This window comes from Symphalangus syndactylus, chromosome 21, assembly GCF_028878055.3.
Source record: "Symphalangus syndactylus isolate Jambi chromosome 21, NHGRI_mSymSyn1-v2.1_pri, whole genome shotgun sequence".
Taxonomy (NCBI): Eukaryota; Metazoa; Chordata; class Mammalia; order Primates; family Hylobatidae; genus Symphalangus; species Symphalangus syndactylus.
Window position 1 is genome coordinate 31542578 of NC_072443.2, and position 22629 is coordinate 31565206.

Here is a 22629-nt window from a genome sequence, read left to right on the forward strand (position 1 = left end):
CAACGTTTAGCTGGATGACTGATCCCAGTGTATCGTTGCCAAGTGAAGGGAAGACATTGAGGCGTGCGATGCGTGGAATTGCTTTGACTCATTTCTTTCCCCTGGCAGCGGTTGCAGCCTGGCGGCAGCAGTACCAAATCTGTGTACTTGCACGTTTGAAAGCTGCTTTTCTTAGGCTCCCACAGCAGTTTGTATAGAAGAGGAGCCAAAGTAAGACGTCTAAAGAGACTGTCTCAAAAGCAATTCACATGTGATCTTACAAAGAACTCCTTTTAGATTTGGTCCTATCACTATACTCCTCAGACTTCTGTTAAAGCCTTTGCTAAGAGGTAGTGTTAGGGCAAGGCCTGGTAAGTTCTATTGTGTTGAATTTGTTGCAGAGTGTTTTTAAGAAGTAACAGGCTTAGAGTAATTTAGAATGTAGGGGCCAGCCATCTCCAGACATGAAAGAGGGAACCTGAGATTGAGAGGTTAGGTGATTTAGCCAAGGCATGCTCCTGCTCAGAGTCCAAGCTTTCAGACTTCCACTTATGTGTGCATTTATTATGCCAGGATATGGTTTATGAATTGTAAGAAATAAGTTGCAGAAGAATAACAGAAAGGACATTTTAACTATACCGTAAAAGTTAAATGGTGTCTACTGCCATTAATGTGATAGGAAGATCCAGATTAAAGTTTCAGACCCTGGAGACTGGAACGGGTTCAGAGCTGAAAGAATGTATAGTGTATCTGTCCTTACTCTGTGATATGATGAGAGGCAAAAGATGGCAGTTTTGAGGGAAATCGGAGCTTTTCTTCTCAAATACTGAGGGTTAGTTTGTGAACTTCTGTTTTTCGGCCATCATGTTTTGAGCACCTGCGGAGGAAATCGTGCTCCCTCAGCCTCAGCTTGCTTAAGGATGGTGCTGATGGGAAGCAGAAGCAGCTCCTTGTGCCCTCTTAGTAAACAACACAGATTCTCACTTCAGTATCTGATGAGTCTGTTCTGTTGTGTCTCAGTCCCCTTGTCAAAACCACTGATCTGGATTGCTCTACAGAAGCTGCTTTGCCCCTCTCTTCTCTAATGATCATGGAGGAGCTCAGTTTTAATATCGTCGTTTGTGTCTGATACACTTAGGCAGCAGTTCCCTCATGGACCTTTTAGATCAAAAATGAAACTATAGTACCTTAAGAAGCTTTTAAAGGAGACATTCTCTTACTATTTGGGGAAGAATAAAAAGGCAGTGTGATATAGCGGAAAGAGTTCTGATTTTGTGGTCAAGAGACCCAGATCTTAACTCTGCCACTAATTGGTTTGGTGAACTTGAGCTAACCTTTAACTCCTGTGGGTCTTTTTTTTTGTCATCTGTGAATTGGGGGACAAGATGATCTCCAGGGGCTGGATTTGCAGTCCCTATCAAGTCTATATTGAAGGGTTTCATTTTTAGAAGAGTAGCTCTTTAAACAAATTATTCTATAAATTAAATGTGACACCAGAAATAGCAGTGACAAATGGAGAATTTTCCTAGGGAAGCCAGTTATGACAGGCTACAGAAGACTTTTTAAAATAAAAAACTTTTTATTATCAGACAGTAGCATGCCCTCCAAATAAAGTGATAATTTCTGTTTTACAATGTGGGAATCTGAAAATATCTAGAAAATTAGAAGCTTTTTAAAAAAATTGTAGAATCTGCTTCCAAAGATCAAAACAAAACAATAAGTCTATAACTAAGGTAATTTAGATAGATGTGGATTTCATCTGATTAAGTTTAATTATAAATTGTATCTGAATTATCATAGACTAATACTATAAATAAATATTTGATTGGATATCAGTCTTCCATTTGCCTTATGTATTTATGCTACATTAATTGGTTTCATTAATAACATTTTAATTGATCATAACTTGTGTTACTGCCACCCTGATGGTAAAAAGAGCCTTTACAGCTGTGTACATGTAGGGACATGGTACCACTTTCACAGCTTTGCTGGAAACACTATACTGATTTCTAAATATCAGACATAGCTTATTTAGAACAAGTGAGTTTGTTTTCATATAGTGTAGGGCAGCAGTAACAGTAATTACTGTCCTGATATAATGATGCTAATCTTTTATCATCGTCATCTGAAGTGAATAATAAAAGCATGTTAAATTGAATCTCCTTTCTAACTTGTGTTATGCAACCATTATAGGTCCTGGACCACTTAGGAGATAATTGGGCTGCTCCTTATTCTTTGTGGTAGTGGCAGATATTCAACTTGAGATTTAAAATCAATATTACCAGTCAGAGTTGTGTGTGTTTAAAATATGTTCTTGTCCACCAACTCAGACCAGTAATTGGTGAGAAAGTGGTGTAAGGGATAGGTGTTTTTTCATGCAGAATAGCTTTTTAAAAGATCATTTCATCAAGATTTAAATGTAAGCAAGCAGAGAAATTTTATAAAAACATCCACTAGATGGCATCTTGTAATTGTGTTTAGCATTATCCTGAAGCATTCTTGACTAGAGGGTATAATTGGAACAGGTTTTTACTTTTTTCTCTGAAGGTTGATTGTTCATGAATATATGGATTCATATATACTTTAAAATAATCTTAAGTGAAAAATTTTAACCAGTCATTTTGTCATACTGCCCACTCATCATAGGAAACATTTCTAGAACATTCCTGATATGTTCTCAAACACAGCATGACATTGGTAACCTGTACTAATAACATTGGGAAACTTGCTTTCCTAACCATTTTACATTCTTAATTTTATAAAAATATGGAAAGCATAGAAAATTGGTCCCCTGCTAGAATATCCATTAGTTAGAAAATAAGCTTCGGTATTTTGCTTTGGTAGGGCATTGTGCTTGTAGCAGAGATACAGATTATATTTCTGGTGTGGTTCCAAAGTTCTTTTAAAGTTCTAAGAACCACTGACCTTGATCCTCTGAAAAATTTCTTAGTGTTGAATTTATTTTTCAAATACAGATGCTCTTTGACTTAAAATGGGGCTACATCCTGATACACTCACTGTAAGTTGAAAATATCCTGTCAAAAATGCGTTTAATACATCTAACCTTCCAAACATCATAACTTAGCCTGCCTACACGCTCAGAACAGTTATATTAGCCTACAAGTGGGCAAAATCATCTAACACAAAGCCTATTTTATAATAGTGTTGCATATCTTATGTAACTTATCGAATACTAAAAGTTTTTTAAGCATGTTTAAGCTAGGTTAGGCTATGATGTTCAGTAACTTGGGTGTATTAAAGACATTTTCCACTAATGATATTTTTAACTTACTTGTAAGTTGAGAAACATCTGTATTAACAAACTAACAATCTTATTCTTAAGTGCATACAAATTTATGAATGATTTGGTTAATCTCTTTAGCCTATTAGTATTTTTAAAAGCTTATTGTTTATGGAACTATACAGTATACCCCAATGTCTTCTTTTTTGATCTTTGAATTATTTGTATTTTAAGTTAAAGAACAGCTAGAAAATAGAATTACCAAAAAGAAGAAAACCTCATCCATAATTTTATCATAAAGAAATAATGTCATAAACAATTTAGCATTCATTCTTTCAGGCTTTTTTGGTTTATGTATATATAAGCACATATTTATTATGTATTTTTTAAAGGAATCAGGCTCTTATATTCTATGCAACCTTTTTCCCCACTTATCTTGAGTGTCTTTTTATGCCAATAAATGCATTTTCATGGAATTCTTAGTCACTATAAATTGTTACATTTTTACCAAGCTCCTGCTGTTTATTTTGCCCCCCACCCCCATTTTTTCTCTACCTACAGATTTTTGACATGCAGAGATACTTCTTTACCTAAGGGTATTTACTGAGGAGAGCATTGGATTAAAGCAGCATAGGTCAACCTAGCACAACATCTGGTTAATAGTAGGTTCTCAATAATATTGAATGAATTTTTTACTTTTTTTGGTTAACACGAGTTTAATGGTTAGAAGTTATTATGGGCCTGGCATGGTGGCTCAAGCCTATAATCCCAGCCCTTTGGGAGGCAAGCCGAGGCAGGAAGATTGTTTGAGCCCAGGAGTTTGAGATAAGCCTAGGCAACACAGTGAGACCTTGCTTCTGCAAAAATTTGAAACATTAGCTGGGTGTGGTGGCGCACGCCTGTAGTCTCAGCTATTCTAGAGACTGAGGTGGGAAGATCACTTGAGCCCAGAAGGTCAAGGCTACAGCAGTGAGCTGTATTTGCACTACTGCACTTCAGCCTCGGCAAGAAGGGCAAGACCCTTTCTCAAAAAAAAAAAAAAAAAAAAGAAAAGTTGTTAATTGTAGTTTATTTCAAGTTGATTTGAATGTTTATAGTCCGTGATTAATTATGATGATAATGATAGCAAACCTTCATTTGCACTTACTGCAAAGCACTATTCCAAGCAGTGTATGTGTGTATAAAAATTGGCTTAATCCTCACAATGAGATAGATACTGTTATTATCCTTCCTTTTACAGATGAGGATGCCAAGGCACAGGGAGGTTAGGTTTCTTGCCCAGTATTACACAGTTTGCAGATAACCTAATAATTTATAGATGCAGATTTACAAATTCAGGAAAAAAGAGAGTTCACAGTTAACGTTTATGTCAAATCACATGAGATATGAAACATAGACAAAGTGAAATTAAGCAGGATGATCTAGGATATCTTTCAAAACCATATTTAAGGGCTTCATTAAAAAAAAAAAAAAGCCAAAGATTTGTGTAGTTCTTTTGAAATGGCGTCAGTGCCATTTTCTTATTGAATATAAGATTGCAAGTTGTAAAGTTTGTAGTCTAGATAATATAGATACAGTTATGTTTGACACCGTACATATCTTACTTTAACACAGATGATACATAAATTTTAATTTGTATGGAATTTACATATCATGGTAATAATTTAATGTATATTACCCAAAATTCAGGGTCATAGAGTTTTCTGAGCGTGAGTCGCATATTTTCTCAGCTTTGTCCAGGTCCTGCTGTGCTGAATATGGAAGCTGTGTGGTTTCCCAGCAGCAGAGCCATTGATTTAATGGACATTTATTAAGCACCTAATATATGCCAGGCTCAACAATAGCACTGGGCATACAAAGATAAATAAAATATCACCTCTTCAAGAAGACATAGTGTGTAGCTAGCAACATTGAAAAGATCCATCCCAGAAACAACAGGATTCTGTTAAAGTGCTTGCTTACTTGCTTTAGGATTGTTCTTTATAAAATGGAAAAAATAAAACATGAACAAACAGAATCAGAAAGGGATTAGTACAGTCCAGGCTTTCTCTTTCCTCTGAGCTTGTACTGTGGAGGCTTTATAAAAAAGCCGCTCTCATCTTGATGTCATAGTACCTAAAATTCCTTCATGAAGAGTCATTAAAAATTACTCTTCCCCAAAGCCATATTTTAAAATGAGTTTTAATTTATTATATTACTTAACCCTTGTTGTCTCATTGGGAAAGCCCAGCCTATAACAACCTGGAAGGACTCAGAACTGGCATTTTAAAACAGAAAGTCTGTCAGCAATGAACAGCTTCAATAAGAAAGTAGGGTCTGAGTCCCGGGGATCAGGGAAGGCTGGGAGGAACAAGTGTTCAGTGTGAATGTAATTCAGGATTTCAGATACTTCCTGCTGAGCCCATAAGTGTTACTGTGGCCAGAAGGCTGTCAGACTTTGACAAGTGAGCCCTATTTTTGGATGATGGAGAAACAAGCCAAACCTTCCTCACTGGCCACATGGGGCTTTTTGATTCTTAGGAAGGTCTGGAAAAGCTCCTTACAGACCAAAGTCGAAGGATAGCATAAATGAACACATCTGGCTTCCCTGTTTTACCTAGAGCTACTCCTGAGTTGGACTTCTTTATCACCGCTTAGGAGTACCTCTTTACAAAGCCAATATTCCAAAATCCAAATAGGATTTCAGAAGCGCCATATTTCTAAGAGGAGGCCAAGGGGTGTAAGTGGTAGTAGACATGCAGAAAGTAAGGGTGAAGTGGTTTCCAAGGAAAACGAGGTTGTTGATTGACTTGAAGAGGTGACAGAGCCAAATTTATGAAAGCATTAGGGTTTCCCATACCTGACAGTATGGCTTGTTGGAAAAAGGAGAAGAAAGAGGCTGAGTTTTCAGTCAGAAACCACTGAAACCACTATTTATGTAATATCTATAGGAGACCATGTATGATTCAGTTGAATTGCTAGGTCTCACTATAGCAGTTTTTAAAAGCTTCTTCGATTGTTGGCAGGTCCGTTAAGACATGCTGCCCATGTAGATAAGGAAGACACTCAAGTTTCAACATCCACACTAAGTGATCATGAAGTTCTTATGGTTTAAAAAAGTTCAGATTTACAATTCCATGTAACCTTTCATTAATTAAACAAATTGGATCTTTGTTACTCTTCTGAAAGTTTTAGAATTGCACTTCATGTTTTAGAAATGACTCATCAGCTTTGCATTGCTCTGCTGACCGGGAAGCCTAAACTTGCAAAAGTAGTGTTTTTCACTGGATTTTGGAGTGCACCTCTTTATGTGTGTTCTACCGTGGTGGCCCAGAATAGGGGGTATAGCGATTGACTTCCTTCCTGTAATGCTTTTCAAAATGACACCTGAATAGTGGAAGCCCTGATGGTAGTGCTGATAAATAATGCTTTAGAAACCTGTTTTAACAAAATTAAGCCTATTTGGATAGCTTATAAGTAATCAACGCAAATAGACATAGAAATATTAATGGAAAGTTTATGATATCAGGATTGTTAGCAACCAGAGGTCATGTAGAAAATATTTACGTCCACCAAGGGTGCCTTAAGCATATAGTAGATGAGTCTTGTATGTTCCTGGAAATAGATGGGGCAAGATTTAGTTAATACAGTGTTACGAAACGTCTTTTTTAAGGAGTCTTAAATTATTTTTAAAATTCAAATTTGTATAGTGGGTTTATTTAGAGCAGTGATTTTCAACTAGGGATCCCACAACCCTACAAGGAGTGTTTAGAAATTCGTGGGACATTATTTTGGATGATGGAGAAACAAGCCAAACCTTCCTCACTGGCCACATGGGGCTTTTTGATTCTTAGGAAGGTCTGGAAAAGCTCCTCACGGACCAAAGTCGAAGGATAGCATAAATGAACACATCTGGCTTCCCTGTTTTACCTAGAGCTACTCCTGAGTTGGACTTCTTTATCACCGCTTAGGTGATAAAGGATTATTTGGGGAAATGCTACAGTCTGGAAGTGGGTGTAGGGGTCAAAGGGCAGGGAAGAGCCTAGATATATGTTAACTCAGCAGGAAATGAAACAGCCTTGCCAAGTAAGGAACTATCTCACTCACGATGCCAAAAGCTTCCTCACTGAGAAATGCTGATTTTAGAGTACTGGATATTACTGTAAGTTAAGCCTAACCAGAGAAGTAATTGGAAGTGTCCGCCCTTTCGACCCTGAAGATGCATATCATATACTGAGAGAATAAAGTAGAATTTCCTGTAGAAATTCTGGAGATTTCCACACTTACTGTTTTATTAAGGTGAACTACCTTGTGGATAGTTTTACTCAGTTGCTTAACTGAGGGTAAATTTTATTTCTCCCTGTCAGTAAAGCTAGCAACAGGGGGGCTATAAATATAAATTTCCAGAATCTTACACCTGCTGACCATAAAAGTCAGTCTAGATCACTGGGGAAGCTGCACCAAAAGCATGTTTTCAGCAGCTACTGATAAAGCTAACATGAAATAAAATCATGCACATTCAACGTGCTTCATAACAGTGCAGTGTAATGAAATCCAGAGGCCAATTGATAGTAAAAATCAGGTGTTGTAAAAGTGTACTTCACATAAAACTAATTTGATTACTCTTTTTAAAAGCAGATGTAGAATAAATTCATGAAGATGTTAGGAACATAGGTAGGGTGAGTGAGGTTGGAGGAAGGAAAGACAACTTAAGTTGTTGGGAACTTTTCTTATGGAAAGAACATTTAATAGTTTTTCCAGTGTTATTGAGGTTATGGATGATTTACTATGATTTCTTAAGCTGTCTCTGACATTTTCCCCAAGTTATTTCTAAGACAGTTCACTCGTTCATTCATCACTAAGAATTTGTTCTTTGTGGTAGGTATGCTTCTGTTAAGTGTGGAAGACAAACCTGCAAGCAATAAAACCCCTAGCGAAGGTGATAATGTCACAGTAGCTGTGTAGATAAAATACTGTGGAATCGAAGGGTCTACTCCAGCAAACCAACTCCAGCTTCTGATCATAATAGGGCAATCACTTAAGATACCTAGAAATGAGATAAAACAGTATTTCTGCTCTCCCACTAGATTCCATAACATTGGTTAATAAGCTAGGATGACTGGTATAAACAAACAATGGAATTTTAAATTTAATTCTTAATTAAGATATGATATGTTGAGAGTCTATTTTATTCCCATGTATGTAGTCAAGTAAATGCTTCACTTCTAAATACTGAAACTATAAGCTGTCCCGCAGTAATTGAATTACAGGCAAAAAGGCCTATTTGCTGCAGTTGCAGTAATTATGTGGTGAAGCAGTTAATTTTGAGCAAGTGTGAAAAGATGTCACATTGTCACAGAAAGGATCAGAAACAGAAAATCACTTTCCACTGCAGCATATTGATCTGATACCTCAGAAGCCTGATACTTTGTCTTCCATTAAATCACATTTAAAATATTTGATTTTAAAATAACTTATTGACTTTCTTTTTTGTTTGTAAAATAATACACGTTGAATGAGAATAACACCAAAATGCATGGAGACAAAAATATCAGTCAATGCATATACCACTCCATATCCATTGTGAACATTTTATTGTTTGTCCTTTCAGCATTTTTACTAGGCATAAACATGGTTGAACAGTTTCTTTTCTTTTTAATTAGAATTATGGTACATAAATGTTACTGTAAATACATTTAATGAAACATTTTTTTATTGATTGATTTTGCCATCAAACTCCCGTGCCTGTCCTTGTTAGAGGTCCCCCCTGCTTCCGATTTTAGTGTTTTATTTGATTTCACAAAGATGGTGGGATTCAAGGTGTGATATGGTGTAAACTTGCACATTTTAGAAATAGGTACTTCCTCATATGTTTGCTATGTGTCATGAAATTACTGCCCTTTAGTAGGATGGGAAGCATAGTTTTCTTTTTCAGGGAAAAGAAAATAGCTATTTTGCTAGAGAAGGAAAACTTCAGGATATTATAAGGATTTATTTGTGATCACATTTGCCTGATGCTGATAGATGCAGTGGTATACACATTGCTTGTTTAGATTGTCGTTCTTTTATTCTGCTTTCTTAACTTTGCTGCAGATGCTCTTAGTCACTGCATGTTCACCTACTGGAGTGGTTAATGGTCCTTTTAGAAGCTAAGCTATCAGGCTGTCAGTCAAGAATGTACTAACCGCTGACTTTATGGATGCATCCCAAAAGTTAGATTTGGCGTTAGAGGTCACATTCATACAAAACTCTGTTTTATGAGAGCAACGAATACTTTATGGTCCAAGTGCTGTTAGCAGTTTTCCAGTTTCTATTTATGTATCTATCAGGTCTACATTTCGTAGAAAGTAGGCATGCATGTGCCTGCACATGTGTTAACCTTAAAAGCATAGTTCTTTTCCATGAAAGCTGCTTTATTTTTTCTTACCCAGAAAGATTCTGTTGTGGTAATGGGAACTTTTAACCCAGGATTATGCATCTTCCTTAGCCTTCAGTTAGATCCTACTGTTGCTCTCTACTAACTGAACTTTAAGTTGTCAAAAATAAGAGCCTTCCCATTATTTTACTATGTCAATATCTGTTGTTTCCTCCCTGCATTAAAAGACCCCAGATGGAAAATTGTCTTTCTAAATTCCCTTCAGCAATACCTATTGCAGGTAAGAAACTATTTTTTAATAAATATTATAATGTGGTTGCTATTTATCTTCTCTAATTGTTTAACATGAACCATGGAATGACAGGGATATTTTATTGTTTTAAAATAAGCTTGTTTCATTCTACATATCTTCATTAGACTTTTATCTTAGCAGTAAGTATGAAAGGTTAAGAAATAGATTCCATTTTTAAATATAAAACTTAAACTATGTTTCAGTTTAAGGTCTTCAGAATTTTTCCCATAGTTGCAATATTTTTTTTCTGAGATAATAGGCCCTGTCCAAGGAGATGCTGAGTAACTCTCCAATAATGTCCAACAATGTCTGACATCACAGAGAAGGAATTGAGAGGGTCTCCCAGGTAGTCAAATGGATGCTGTTGCTATGGTAAGTTCCTACATCACCATGACAAGCAGAAATATCCAAGGATGCAGCAGTGGCGGAGCAAAGGCAGCTACTTCTAGCCTGGCAACTAAAAGCTGAAAACTCACATGACTGAATTTCAGGGAACATTTTCCCATCGTTGAGAGTAGGGTGCCTAACTGAATCATCAATGTCAGCTATGAACAGTGAGAAAAATGCTTTTGTAAGATCAAAGATAGATACTGTATTTGGAATTTGTTCAAGAAGAGTAACTTTGCAATTGCAAATATACTTTTAACTGCAGTATTTGTTATCTGTCTTCGAAGGAGAGCTGCATGTTGATAGGCCACTTCCTGCCTTTCATCTTTTTTTTCTGATTGTAGGCAAAGTGGGTGAGTGCCAGTCCTTTTTTATGAGCTGTTTTAAAACGTGGACAACTGAATTACATATTTTAGAAAGTAAAGTTTGTTATGAAGAAATGCAGTTGTAATTTTGTGGTAGGGTCACTACGAATGCCTTCCAAGAGACTTCTGCCAAATAATAGCAGAGGTCAACGGTATAATCTATAGAGGAACTGGAGAACACAAAATAAGAATGTATTAGTTTTAGGAGCCAGGGTGTTATATAGACTGACAGGAGGCTGCCAGGGTCAAGAAACAAGTTTTAAGAGAATAGGAAGCCCATCTGATAGGAGACAGTATCCACGAAAGTAGACACTGATTTGTCAGTTTGACAGGTTCTTGTTCATGGAATCAGCATAAAGTTACCTTGATCCACTTTAACCTGAGGGTATTTAATCAGGTGTTTGGTGTAACGAATGTTGAGGGTAGTAATTTGGGGCCACATTAGGCTAGTTGCAAAGTCACACTTGAATAGCCTTAACCAAGATGATTTTTCTAAATGAAATTGAAGGAAGCAAAGGGGAGGAAACTCATCAAAGGTTGCTGAAAATTACGTGTAGAAGATACGCTATTCCCTTTCCTTCTCAGCCTTCATTTTTCTTCATCAGCTCTCGCCAGTGATGCATCTGTGAGAGGATAATGCAGGCTATCCTGCCATGAGTAGTGGACCTTGATTTCCACTTTTCTGATTGCTTGCTATCTGCTGTAAGTAATGCCTTACAGGCATTCTTCCTGTGTCTTAGAGCATTTTAACTAATACTCTATTTGGGCAGAAGTCCCAATAACCACATAATTTTTCATTCAACTTTTCTAATTTTTGTCTTTATTGATTTCCAGTAAAACTCTCAGTGCAGATTTTTGCACGTTTATTTTGTAACCACAAGGTTTTTTGTTGGTATGTACCTTTTCTTTGTGATATTCTTTCCTTTGAGAATAGCAAGGAACCCTGAGAATTGTTAGATTGTTCTCAAAATAGATCACTTCTTGTCTGCTCCATTTGGCTGTGACTTCTCTCATTAGGATAATAGAATAAAATTGCCCTTTAGAAGCTTTTCCTGTATTGATCCAGTTCATTTCAGAGGCACAGAGTGAAGAAGAAACTGAGTTCTTTTTATTCTTATTGTAAATAAACCTGGCCATTTTTACTCTTAAAAACAATACTGTACTCATTTTACTCTTACTAATAGTACAAATTCAAGTAATCTCAGGTTTATAATTTAATAGGAAAATACATAAATATGTGTGTGTGTTTATGTGCAAAACGTTTAGTTTTAACTTACCCTCTTGTGGACTCAGTTTTACAGATCGTTAAATTGGTGAGTTTAGATCAGTTCTAACATTGTATGGTTTTATTTGTGATTCCCCATGTATGCTTCATAAAATCTCAGATCTAGAAATAACCATAAGAGAAACGTTCTGGTTTTCCTTTGTCTGTTTGAGCAGTAGTAGATTTAATATAAGAAGAGCTGTGTGTGTTTTTGTTGTTCTTGTTTTTTGTTTTGTTTTTTTTTTCTTCTGGTGAATTTCTAAGACTATAAACCTATGGTGATTTTTAAGTAGGAAAGTTTTTAAAACTGTTTTGGAAGATAGTTGAAGTAGTGACAGTAGTTGTCTGAACTTGGCAGTATCAATAATTTAGCACTTTTAGTGGTCAAGGACAGACCCTCTTTCCACTAGTCATGTCTAGGGGCACTTGAACTCCCCATTGATTTTTCCATCATGCAGGAACCCCTCAGTGTTGCAGCTAGTTCTTCCCTGAGCACACAAATGGTTGATGTGGGGAGGCCCACAATTTAAAGGCCCAGGTTTGGCCATGTTTTTTACTTGTCTGAGCTGCAGACAGTTGTGGTATTCACATTTTCTAGTGTCATAGGCAGTTTTGCTCCAGATTCTGAAGAAATGCAAAAGTAGGGCTAAAGTGGTTTAATCCTAGCTAACCCATTAAAGGTCCAAATCTCCTAATTTCTGAAAGTTTAACATCTCCATAATAAATTATGCACTGAATTGTGTCTAAAATAAAAAATTTATATTTATTAAGGGCCTCTATGGCTTTGCTTTGAGGACATTAGAAATTGACTTTTAAGGAAAAAAATATTTCTCAATATACTTTCTAAATAGATGTTGGGAAGTCTTATTAAAATGTTGGAAAAGTTATTTTTTCCTTAATGCAGAATTCTAAGAAAGCACATCAGAAATGTTTAAAATGTCAGAAGTTAAAAAACAACTTAGTGACGGTATACAAAATTCAGCTTTAAGCCAATTTTCAAATCATAGAATCCAGCATTAATTAATAATGGAGGGCGGTTTGCATAAACTGGGAAAAACAGGGAGTGGGACAAATACACAAAACAGCTGTTACAGTTTTTCTTAAGACTCAGCTACACAGTTAAGTTTCTTTCTTTCTTTCTTTCTTTCTTTCTTTCTTTCTTTCTTTCTTTCTTTCTTTCTTTCTTTCTTTCTTTCTTTTTTAACGAGTATAAAGGCTATGTGAAGTCCTGCACAGCTGATTTATTGTGTCTTTATTTTTCTAGTAGAGAATGGAGAGAGGGGAATGGAGAACTTAGAGAAGGGGGGAGTGCAGGACAGCCTGGCCCCTGCTGGAGATAAGGAGGTAAAATCATAGCATACAGTGGTAATAACAGGCCTTCATGGTCATCTCGCCCAACTTTCTGATGCTTGAAGACTCTCCACAGTTTTTCAACTTCATCAATTGCTAATTTTGTCTTGAACCGGCCTGACATTGGATCTGTTTTTCCTTTTGTGAGGTGAAAGCCAGGACTAGACACTGGTCATTTTTACTCTGTCTGCCATTATTGGTCCCATAGTTCACTATGCAAAAAGTACTCTACAAGCAACAGAAAATGAATATGAAAAGTACAAAATGGGCTGGGCACGGTGGCGCACACCTGTAATCCCAGCACTTTGGGAGGCCAAAGTGGGAGGATCACCTGACGTCAGGAGTTCGAGACCAGCTTGGCCAAAATGGCGAAACCCCAACTCTACTAAAAATACAAAAATTAGCAAGGTATGGTGGCACACACCTGTAATCCCACTACTGTGGAGGCTGAGGCAGGAGAATCGCTTGAACCCGGGAGGCAGAGGTTGCAGTGAGCTGAGATCGCACCACAGCACTCCAGCCTGCATGATGGGTGAAACTCCATCTAAAAAAAAAAAAAAAAAGAAGAAAAATACAAAATGTTATTTACACTTTATTACACTTTATATCTGTTCCCAGATCGTCTTTGACCATTTCTGTATGAATGCCACAAAATTCCAGTTCTGTTCTCTCTTCAGCATTACTTTCTTACAAAGGCACAGCCAGTTCTTCCTAGGTCAATCCTGAGATTCCAGGAATGGCCAGTCACCTATCTTATTTCCTGTGATCACATCCCTTGAAAGTTGCTGAACCTACTTAGTCCTAAATAATAGCACAACAAATAACCGAACAGTTCTTTTCAGACTCTTTTCAATGTGTTGTTGGTGCCCAAAGTAAGAGAATCCAGGTCACAGTTGGCAAAGTTTGCAGTGGCAGGAAGCTCTTGGGGAACCCAAGGTTCATTCTTGACCGTGTCTTTGGCAGTATGGATAAATTTAGCCATTAGTTAAGGGGTTAATAATGGGACAAATTGAGATCATCAGAGGGAGTAAAGAGAATTGTCTGAATTCTCCAATGGCTTTTATAATTGCCAAGTGTCCAGTGCTGAGAATGTTATACTATTATATATTATCTATTCCCTAATGATTCGGACCACATTTGTTGCACTCTATTACCTGCTGCCTAGTTTCCAAATGGTTTTATTATTATATAGGTTTTATCTCACCAACAAGTTCTTTATTGTTCCAACTCATATTTTATAATCACTGTCATCTCTCTTAATGCTAGTCCATTAATAGGTCCTCAAAAGGTTGATTTGGGATCAGAAGGTCTCCCTAGAGGAGTTACATAAGAGCTATAGAAAGAATTTGCCCACCTTTTAGTACAGATTTGGCAGTCATCACAGCAAATGGCTGGGAGAGCTCAGCAAGCAGAATTCTCCTTAGACTCCTCAATGAGCCGTACTTTTCAGTTCAAGGGAAGCTATAATATGATATAAATTGTGTCTGATATTTGCTGTTAGATTGTGATTTTTGGTACAGAGCAAAGACAGGTTTTCCTTATTTTTTCCCCCTAGAGTCAGGGCGATCAAGTATATTTTATTTTCTCCAATTGGTTCTTTTTCAAACTTTCGCCTAAACTTTTATTCTTAAGCCATATAATAGTACCTATTTTAAAATCTAGCAATACTTGGACATTTGTGAAGACCTTTTTTTGGGACAAAATGTGTTTTGAATTTTTGCTTGTACTTAAAAATATTTACAATAAACACAGGAAGTTGTATGCTACTCTGAGATTATAGGGGAGGTTTGTAGAGTGCCCTTCCCTTACATGCTGTGTTGCTTATGAAAATGACAGGCTTTCATAGATCTATTAAACTGTAACCTGCCTATTGTGTTCAGTGCTGAATGCTGAATTTAGTTAAAATCTTAAGAAATGTTTGTTCCACCTCTACCTCTCAGAAAAATTAGATGGAGATGTGTGTGCTCTCCATCAATAAAGCATATTTGTTTTGAAAGATGCAGCACTCATGGGCTGTCAGTCATAACAACTTCTGAGAGTACTTTAAGAGCTGCAACATAAATATTTACAAAAACAAAGTGAAGAAAAGTACATTGCGTCACAGACATGTGCTGTCTTGTTCCGATTCCCTCCCTCCTCAGTGTATTTAGTATAGTTAAGTCTATATGGAGGAGTATTTTGAGATACGAATGGAAGTTTGGGATTCCTCTAAAGTAATTACGGAGAGATATGAATGAAATACCAACAAGGCTTGTAAAATGGAATTACTTTTCCTCCCAAAGTAAATGTATTGATTAAAAACTAAAGTCAGTGATACAATCAGATGGAAGAAAGTACTTATGTTTAAAGTCCAGAGCCTTTATAGGCTGTGTTCCTAGTTTGCTCCTTAATGACATTATAAAGATTACGTAAATCTCTCTGAGGCTCCTCTCAAATGGGCATAATTATACCCATTTCATGGGATTTTGTAATACTAAATAAATGTGTGCAATAAAGGCTTTGTAAGTTATAAAGTGGTACATAATTGGAAAGCAGCAAATAAGGTAGCCTAGGGTTTTTTAATGGCAATACTAGCTTTTTGTATAAGAAAATATGTTTGGAACTTATTAATGAAATGTACTCAAGTTGTATATTATAAAGTGCTTTATCATAAAAAATTAAAACAATTTATTAGATATGTCAGAACAATGACTTTATTATTATATTATAATCTATCTTTGAAAAAAAATTAAAAGCAGCATGGGCTCACTTTTAGCATATAGTCCCTGTTATTTATCCTGTATTCTGCCACTAAATCTTGTGGCCTGGTGAATTACTAAGTGAAAGCATTCTCTCCCTCTTGTTTCCCCAACATAATGCCATTGTGTAAATATGGAAAGGCTTGGTTAGACACTTATCACAAGGTACGTTGGAGATTCCAAGTAGAAATGGACTAAATTAATGAGAAATGGTTTTGGCAGGGTTAAGAATCTTGCTTAGAGGAAAAATGATACATATTTGAAAATTCTTGGGTTTGACTCAATATGTGGATGGTTACCTCTCCCTAAAATCAGCAAACACAATGCCTTAATGATATAAAAGCGCTTCTTCAGTGATTTCCCAGGTTTATATGGTTTATGATTATTTTACAGAGGAGCTTTTTTTGGTATTATAAAGCGTCACCTTTATATTTAAATAGGATGCTAGAAGATAAAAATTTGGCCAGCAGAGGGAGCAGACTTGTGTAAATTGGGCTGTAAGGAAAATACTCCAGGGTACTTCAGTAAACGTGTATCTTGTGGGTAGTGGTTTACAACATTCTTGTACTGTGCATTGAGAAGAAAATTAAAGGAAGGAACTTCAGTCATATTAAAAGCAGTTCTTTAAATTCTCACTTTGATGCCTTTTTTTTTTTTTTTTTTTTGAGAAAGAGTCTCATTCTGATACCCAGGCTGAAGTGCAGTAGCATGGTCACAGCTCACTGCAGCCTCTACCTCCTGGCTCCTGGGCTCAGGGGATTCTCCCACCTCAACCTCCTCCTAAGTAGCTAGGACCACCAGTGTGCGCCACCATGCCTGGTTAATTACTAAATTTTTTGTAGAGACAGGGTCTGATTATGTTGCCCAGGCTGGTCTCAAACTCCTAGGCTCAAATGTTTACTGCTGCCTTGACCTAACATAGTGCTGTGATTACAGACATGAGCCATGGCACCTGGCCACTCTGGTACTTTTTAAAAAAGAAAAAAGGCAAGCAAATAATATATGAATAGGAACTGTGTTTTGTTATTGTTGTTATTCTTAGACATAAAGAATCTTTTGTAAATAAATGCCATCAATTTAATAAATTTAGTAGATAAAAATAAGGTTTTAGTACTTGGCTCTGGTTAGAGCACATTCATTCTAAACACATAAAAGGAATATAAATAACACCTGAAAGAAATATAAAAGGAATTGTTCATGTTCTGAACAGAGCACTGTTATGACTGAATCATCAAGTAAGCACTTACATTTTGTATCATATATATTAAATCAGGAAAATGGAAAATATTTAAGATAAAAATTTCGGCCAGGCGCGGTGGCTCACGCTTGTAATCCCAGCACTTTGGGAGGCCGAGGCGGGCGGATCACGAGGTCAGGAGATCGAGACCATGGTGAAACCCCGTCTCTACTAAAAATACAAAAAAAAATTAGCCGGGCGTGGTGGCGGGCGCCTGTAGTCCCAGCTACTCGGAGAGGCTGAGGCAGGAGAATGGCATGAACCCGGGAGGCGGAGCTTGCAGTGAGCCGAGATCGCGCCACTGCACTCCAGCCTGGGCGACAGAGCGAGACTCTGTCTCAAAAAAAAAAAAAAAAAAATTTCACCCAGCATGAAGCAAGTATAAAACAAATGGTTTTCTGCTCAACACTAGTTATATAGAAATTAATCAATCATAGCATCCTATGCATTCTAATTAATTTCCTTGGCAAATGTGCAGGCTGATATAAGATGATTAGATGCATGCATTTTCAAGTACTATTTATTAAATACATATATTCAAGGCAGTATTCTAAGCATTTGGGAAGGTAAAGGTAAACCACACCTACCTTTATGTAATTTGTAATTTAGTAAATGGTGAGTCTAATTCTAGTGTGCCAAAGTGTAAGTAGGTGGGCATTGCAGCAGCTAGGATAAGCAACTTCACTAAACACTATGCTACTTAAAATAAGAAATAAGTATTCTTTTTTTGCTTTTGAGAAAAATATTTTTGTTTTGCAACCATTAAGATTGAGAAGTTTTGCTTTATAAAGTGAAATTGATTTAACTGTTAAGTTATTCGCCATCTTTCTTAAAGAACAGTAGCTAAGGAAAAAGATTTCCAATCAGTGATACAGATTATTGATTCTTAACTAAATCATTGTTTCTGCATTGTTTTTTAAAATTATAATTAGATATCAGGATGATAGAAAACATCCAGACCTTTTAATTATTTTTAAACTAAAAACAATGACTAAGTCATATGAAAGAAAAATTACTTTTTAAATTTTTACCATTTTGGATGAAATTTAATATACATATATGTTTTTTAAAAAAATATGTATGATTGCTCTTAAAATTCAAAGGGCTAGGCTGGGTGCAGTGGCTCACACCTATAATCCCAGCACTTTGGGAGGCTGAAGTGGGCAGATCACAAGGTCAGGAGTTTGACATCAGCCTGGCCAATATGTGAAACCCCATCTCTACTAAAAATACAAAAATTAGTCAGGTGTGATGGCGTACTCCTGTCGTCCCAGCTACTTGGGAGGCTGAGGCAGAAGAATCGCTTGAACCTGGCAGGCGGAGGTTGCAGTGAGCTGAGATTGTGCCATTGCACTCCAGCCTGGGCGACAAAGCAAGACTGCATCTCAAAAAAAAAAAAAAAATTCAAAGGGCTCTATGTAACCTGGAGCATGGAAGATTAAAAATCAGTGTTCAGTGATGGATACAGGAGAAAAGGGAATGGATAATTATTTCTCTTCTGAGGTCAAAATTACAAATAGAGAGTCATTTTTTCTCTCTTCAGATCTGCACTACTTAGAAACTATTTCTAAGTAAATAAAATCACCAGGTGTTTTAGTTTGGCAGTTTGAATATGCTATCTGAGTAATTGTTAGGAATTTCTGAAATGGAGGGTCACAGAGCAAGGCATGGCAAGGACGGATTAGAAAAGAAGGATGGTGAACAAGGAAAAGGACTAGGGGCAGGAGGAATGGACTTCAGGGAACAGTCCTAGAACTCATTCATTCAACAAGTATTTATTTGCCTGCAGTGCAGCCGGCTCTGTGTCAAGCCCTGGAGACACATCATGGTGAACACGATGCAGCTCCTGTTCTCTGTCACAGTTGAGTGTGATATAAAGAAGGAAACAGGTCATTTCAGTGTAGCCTATTAAGTGTAGGGTGCTGTGGAGACACCTCTCTCAGACTTGAAAGGACCAGAAGGGCGTGAGGTGAGATCCAAGCTAAGCCCTGAGCAGGGATGAGAGTTCCACCGGAAGGAAACAGCAGCCAGGATCCAGGAGGTGGGAGTGCATGGCAAGCTCCGGGTGATGGTGTGTGGCTCAATATGGGTAGAACTTTGAGAGTGAGAATGGAGCAAAGAAACATCAGCTGTAAAGGCAAGCTGGACTAGGTCAGGAAGAGTCTTACATGTTTATGTGAAGGAAGGAGTTTGGAATTTTTCCTTAGTACATTGAGGGACTTACTTAAAGAGACTCCCTTTAGGAGAAGGACATGAGCAGATACTTGTTGAGAATTAAAGTCAGCAGAGCTATAGGTAAGAAGGTGAGACAGCTGAAGCAGCCTTGTGGGGCTGGAGAGGAGTAGACTCTTTGTAAGAGGTAGAAGGGACAGATTTTTGAGAGATTAGATGTCAGGGTAAACAGCTAATTGCAGTGATTTCAGTTTATGAAGAGAAAGTTGCAAAGAAAGATATGCTTTCCAGATGCTTATGTGAAGGGAAGGGATGTCTAGTTTCTATTCACCAGGCTCTGACATAACTCCACAAGGTATGATGGAGGCAGAGGCCTGGCCCAGACAAGATATTTTCTCAAGAGGATAGAAATTAAAGACATGTGAGTCATAGTGAGGTAGAGAAGCCAGAGGTGATAGAGACATTGGAACAAGTTGTAAGTTCTTTCTAGGAAACTAATCCTGAGGTTTAGAAGCAAGAATATTAGAAACCAGGTCACTTAGTGAAGCACATCGTTGGGTCTGGAGGCTGTGAACAAATGACAGTATCAAGCAGCCTGGTTCTTGGATCCTAGCTGCATTAGGCAGTACCATAGCCTAAGGGCTAGAGGCCAGTTTGTACAAAGAAAGAGGACTAGCTAAAGGAGAGTGAGAATTCAGGCAGGTCTTTAGACTTGAGATTGTATATAGACTGAAGGAGTAGAATAAACTATTGACAGTTCATCAAAGTAACTAAAAGACTAATGGCTCAGGATAACTGGAGGGAAACATATAGATTGGGGGTGTGGTGAGGGACGGAGTTGACCTTGAATCTCTGCCTTTGAAAGAAAACAGAAGAAGAAAATAAACTTTGAAAGTGGCAGGCAAGATGAGAATTTGGGAGGGTTCAGGAAGGTTAACACCTTCTTGCTAGTTAAGCAGGAGGCAAAGGTATTTTCTTTTTTATTATTATTATACTTTAAGTTTTAGGGCACATGTGCACAACGTGCAGGTTTGTTACATATGTATACATGTGCCATGTTGGTTTGCTGCACCCATTAACTCGTCATTTAGCATTAGGTATATCTCCTAATGCTATCCCTCCCCCCTCCCCCCACCCCACAACAGTCGCCGGTGTGTGATGTTCCCCTTCCTGTGTCCATGTGTTCTCATTGTTCAATTCCCACCTATGAGTGAGAACGTGCGGTGTTTGGTTTTTGTCCTTGCGATAGTTTTCTGAGAATGATGGTTTCCAGCTTCATCCATGTCCCTACAAAGGACATGAACTCATCATTTTTTATGGCTGCATAGTATTCCATGGTGTATATGTGCCACATTTTCTTAATCCAGTCTATCATTGTTGGACATTTGGGTTGGTTCCAAGTCTTTGCTATTGTGAATATTGCCGCAATAAACATACTTGTGCATGTGTCTTTATAGCAGCATGATTTATAATCCTTTGGGTATATACCCAGTAATGGGATGGCTGGATCAAATGGTATTTCTAGTTCTAGATCCCTGAGGGATCACCACACCGACTTCCACAATGGTTGAACTAGTTTACAGTCCCACCAACAGTGTAAAAGTGTTCCTATTTCTCCACATCCTCTCCAGCACCTGTTGTTTCCTGACTTTTTAACGATCGCCATTCTAACTGGTGTGAGATGGTATCTCATTGTGGTTTTGATTTGCATTTCTCTGATGGCCAGTGATGATGAGCATTTTTTCATGTGTTTTCTTAGAGTGACAAGGATTGCAGGTGGGGGGAAGGGCAGTATGGGGACATGATTGAAAGCTCAGGCTCTAGGGAACAGAAGACCTTGTTTTCATTCCTGGTCCCATCATGTACTGTCAGAGTGGCCTTGGGCATGTTGCTTAAGGTTTGTCATTCTCAGTTGCTTTATACTTAAGGTATATTCACTGTAGGATCTTTCACCTAGAGTTGTATTAAGGATTAAAGAAATTAATTCATGTAAAGTGTTTAGCATGTAGCAAATGTTCAATAAAATTTATGATGATGAAGCAATATTGTATAATGGTCAAAAAACAGACTGTGAAAAAAAAAAAAAAAACCAGACCGTGAAGCCAGACTGCCTGAGTTCAAATACTAGCTTCACCAATTACATGCTAGTAGTGTGATTTATAAACATAATTCATAGCTCACCGAGTGCTCAGTAAATATGTCTTCAACTGCATTGGCAATAAGTATGGAGACTCCATGAACTTGTCTTCTTGTGCTTTGAGTTCTTGCCAATGTGATGCTTGTGTTCTACCCATTTGACAAATGGATATAGTAAAAACCTTTGTTGATTTATAAACTAAAGGAAGCAAAATACGTTATCTCTGCCTCAGTTTTCTCATCTGTAAAAAAAAAGGAGATAATAATACCTACCTCTTAGGCTTATTTTAAGTTAAGAGAGTTAATAGATATAATCTCTTAGCCCTGGTACACAGGAAGCATTATATATGTCTAGCTAGCATTGTCACATTTATCCTTGCTCACCATCATCAGTAGGAGTTGAGAAACAGAATTTATAATGGGCACGGTGGGATTGACTATGTAACTGAGTAAGACAAGTAAAAAGGATAAAAGTAAAGAACAAGTGAAAAAGCACTTAAGACCAACCTGAGATTGAAGACTTTTGTAGTAGGGTCAAAACACAGGAGCAGCCAGAAACCTGGGGATAGACCTGAGAAGAAAAATGGTTGGAGAAGTTTAGAGTTAGGGTTTATTACTGGACCATTTGTGAAAGTATAAGACAGCCAGTGAGCTGAAGGTATAATAGTACACTGTTTTGAGAGAATAATGAAAGTCATTGACAAATAACCAGAGAAGGGAATAAAGGAACATGTTTTAGACAGCTGTTTGGAAGTGACTTTGATTTTATTCTATTTATTACATTGCCTTGTCAATTTGCTTGTTTCTTTTCTCTCTCCTTTCCCATCCAAACAACCTTTCCTAGCTTCTTATTTCTTCTTCTCTGCATATTCCAAGCCTTATGTCCCTTCTGCCTTGTAGCAAAACAACAGAAAGAAACGCATAATAAGAAAGCAGAGAAGTATTGTTTCTATGTTCAATTCTCCACATATTCACTGAACATCTATTCCCTGTCTAGCACAGAGATCTTTGCTCTGACAGATCCAAAAAAAGCATCTGGCATGTTCATTACCCTCAAGGGTCTCTGTGGGAGGAATTCACATGAAATCATTTTACATACATTGTACAGGAAAA

At 37.3% G+C, this 22629-nt stretch overlaps 1 protein-coding gene across 7 annotated transcripts in view; it reads left to right on the top strand.

Moving 5' to 3' along the window:
* The window catches only part of BBX (BBX high mobility group box domain containing), a 298279-nt gene that overhangs the window by 156970 nt on the left and 118680 nt on the right, over positions 1-22629 (top strand). The window contains exons 1-2 of one of the 7 annotated variants that reach the window (XM_055260308.2): positions 9802-9855; positions 10127-10239. The exons of the other annotated variants lie outside the window; for them this stretch is intronic. Coding sequence (XP_055116283.1) covers positions 10222-10239 — 18 coding nt within the window. The 5' untranslated portion in view covers positions 9802-9855; positions 10127-10221. Of the gene's footprint in view, positions 1-9801; positions 9856-10126; positions 10240-22629 lie in introns of those variants that run through there. 7 annotated transcript variants of the gene reach the window in all.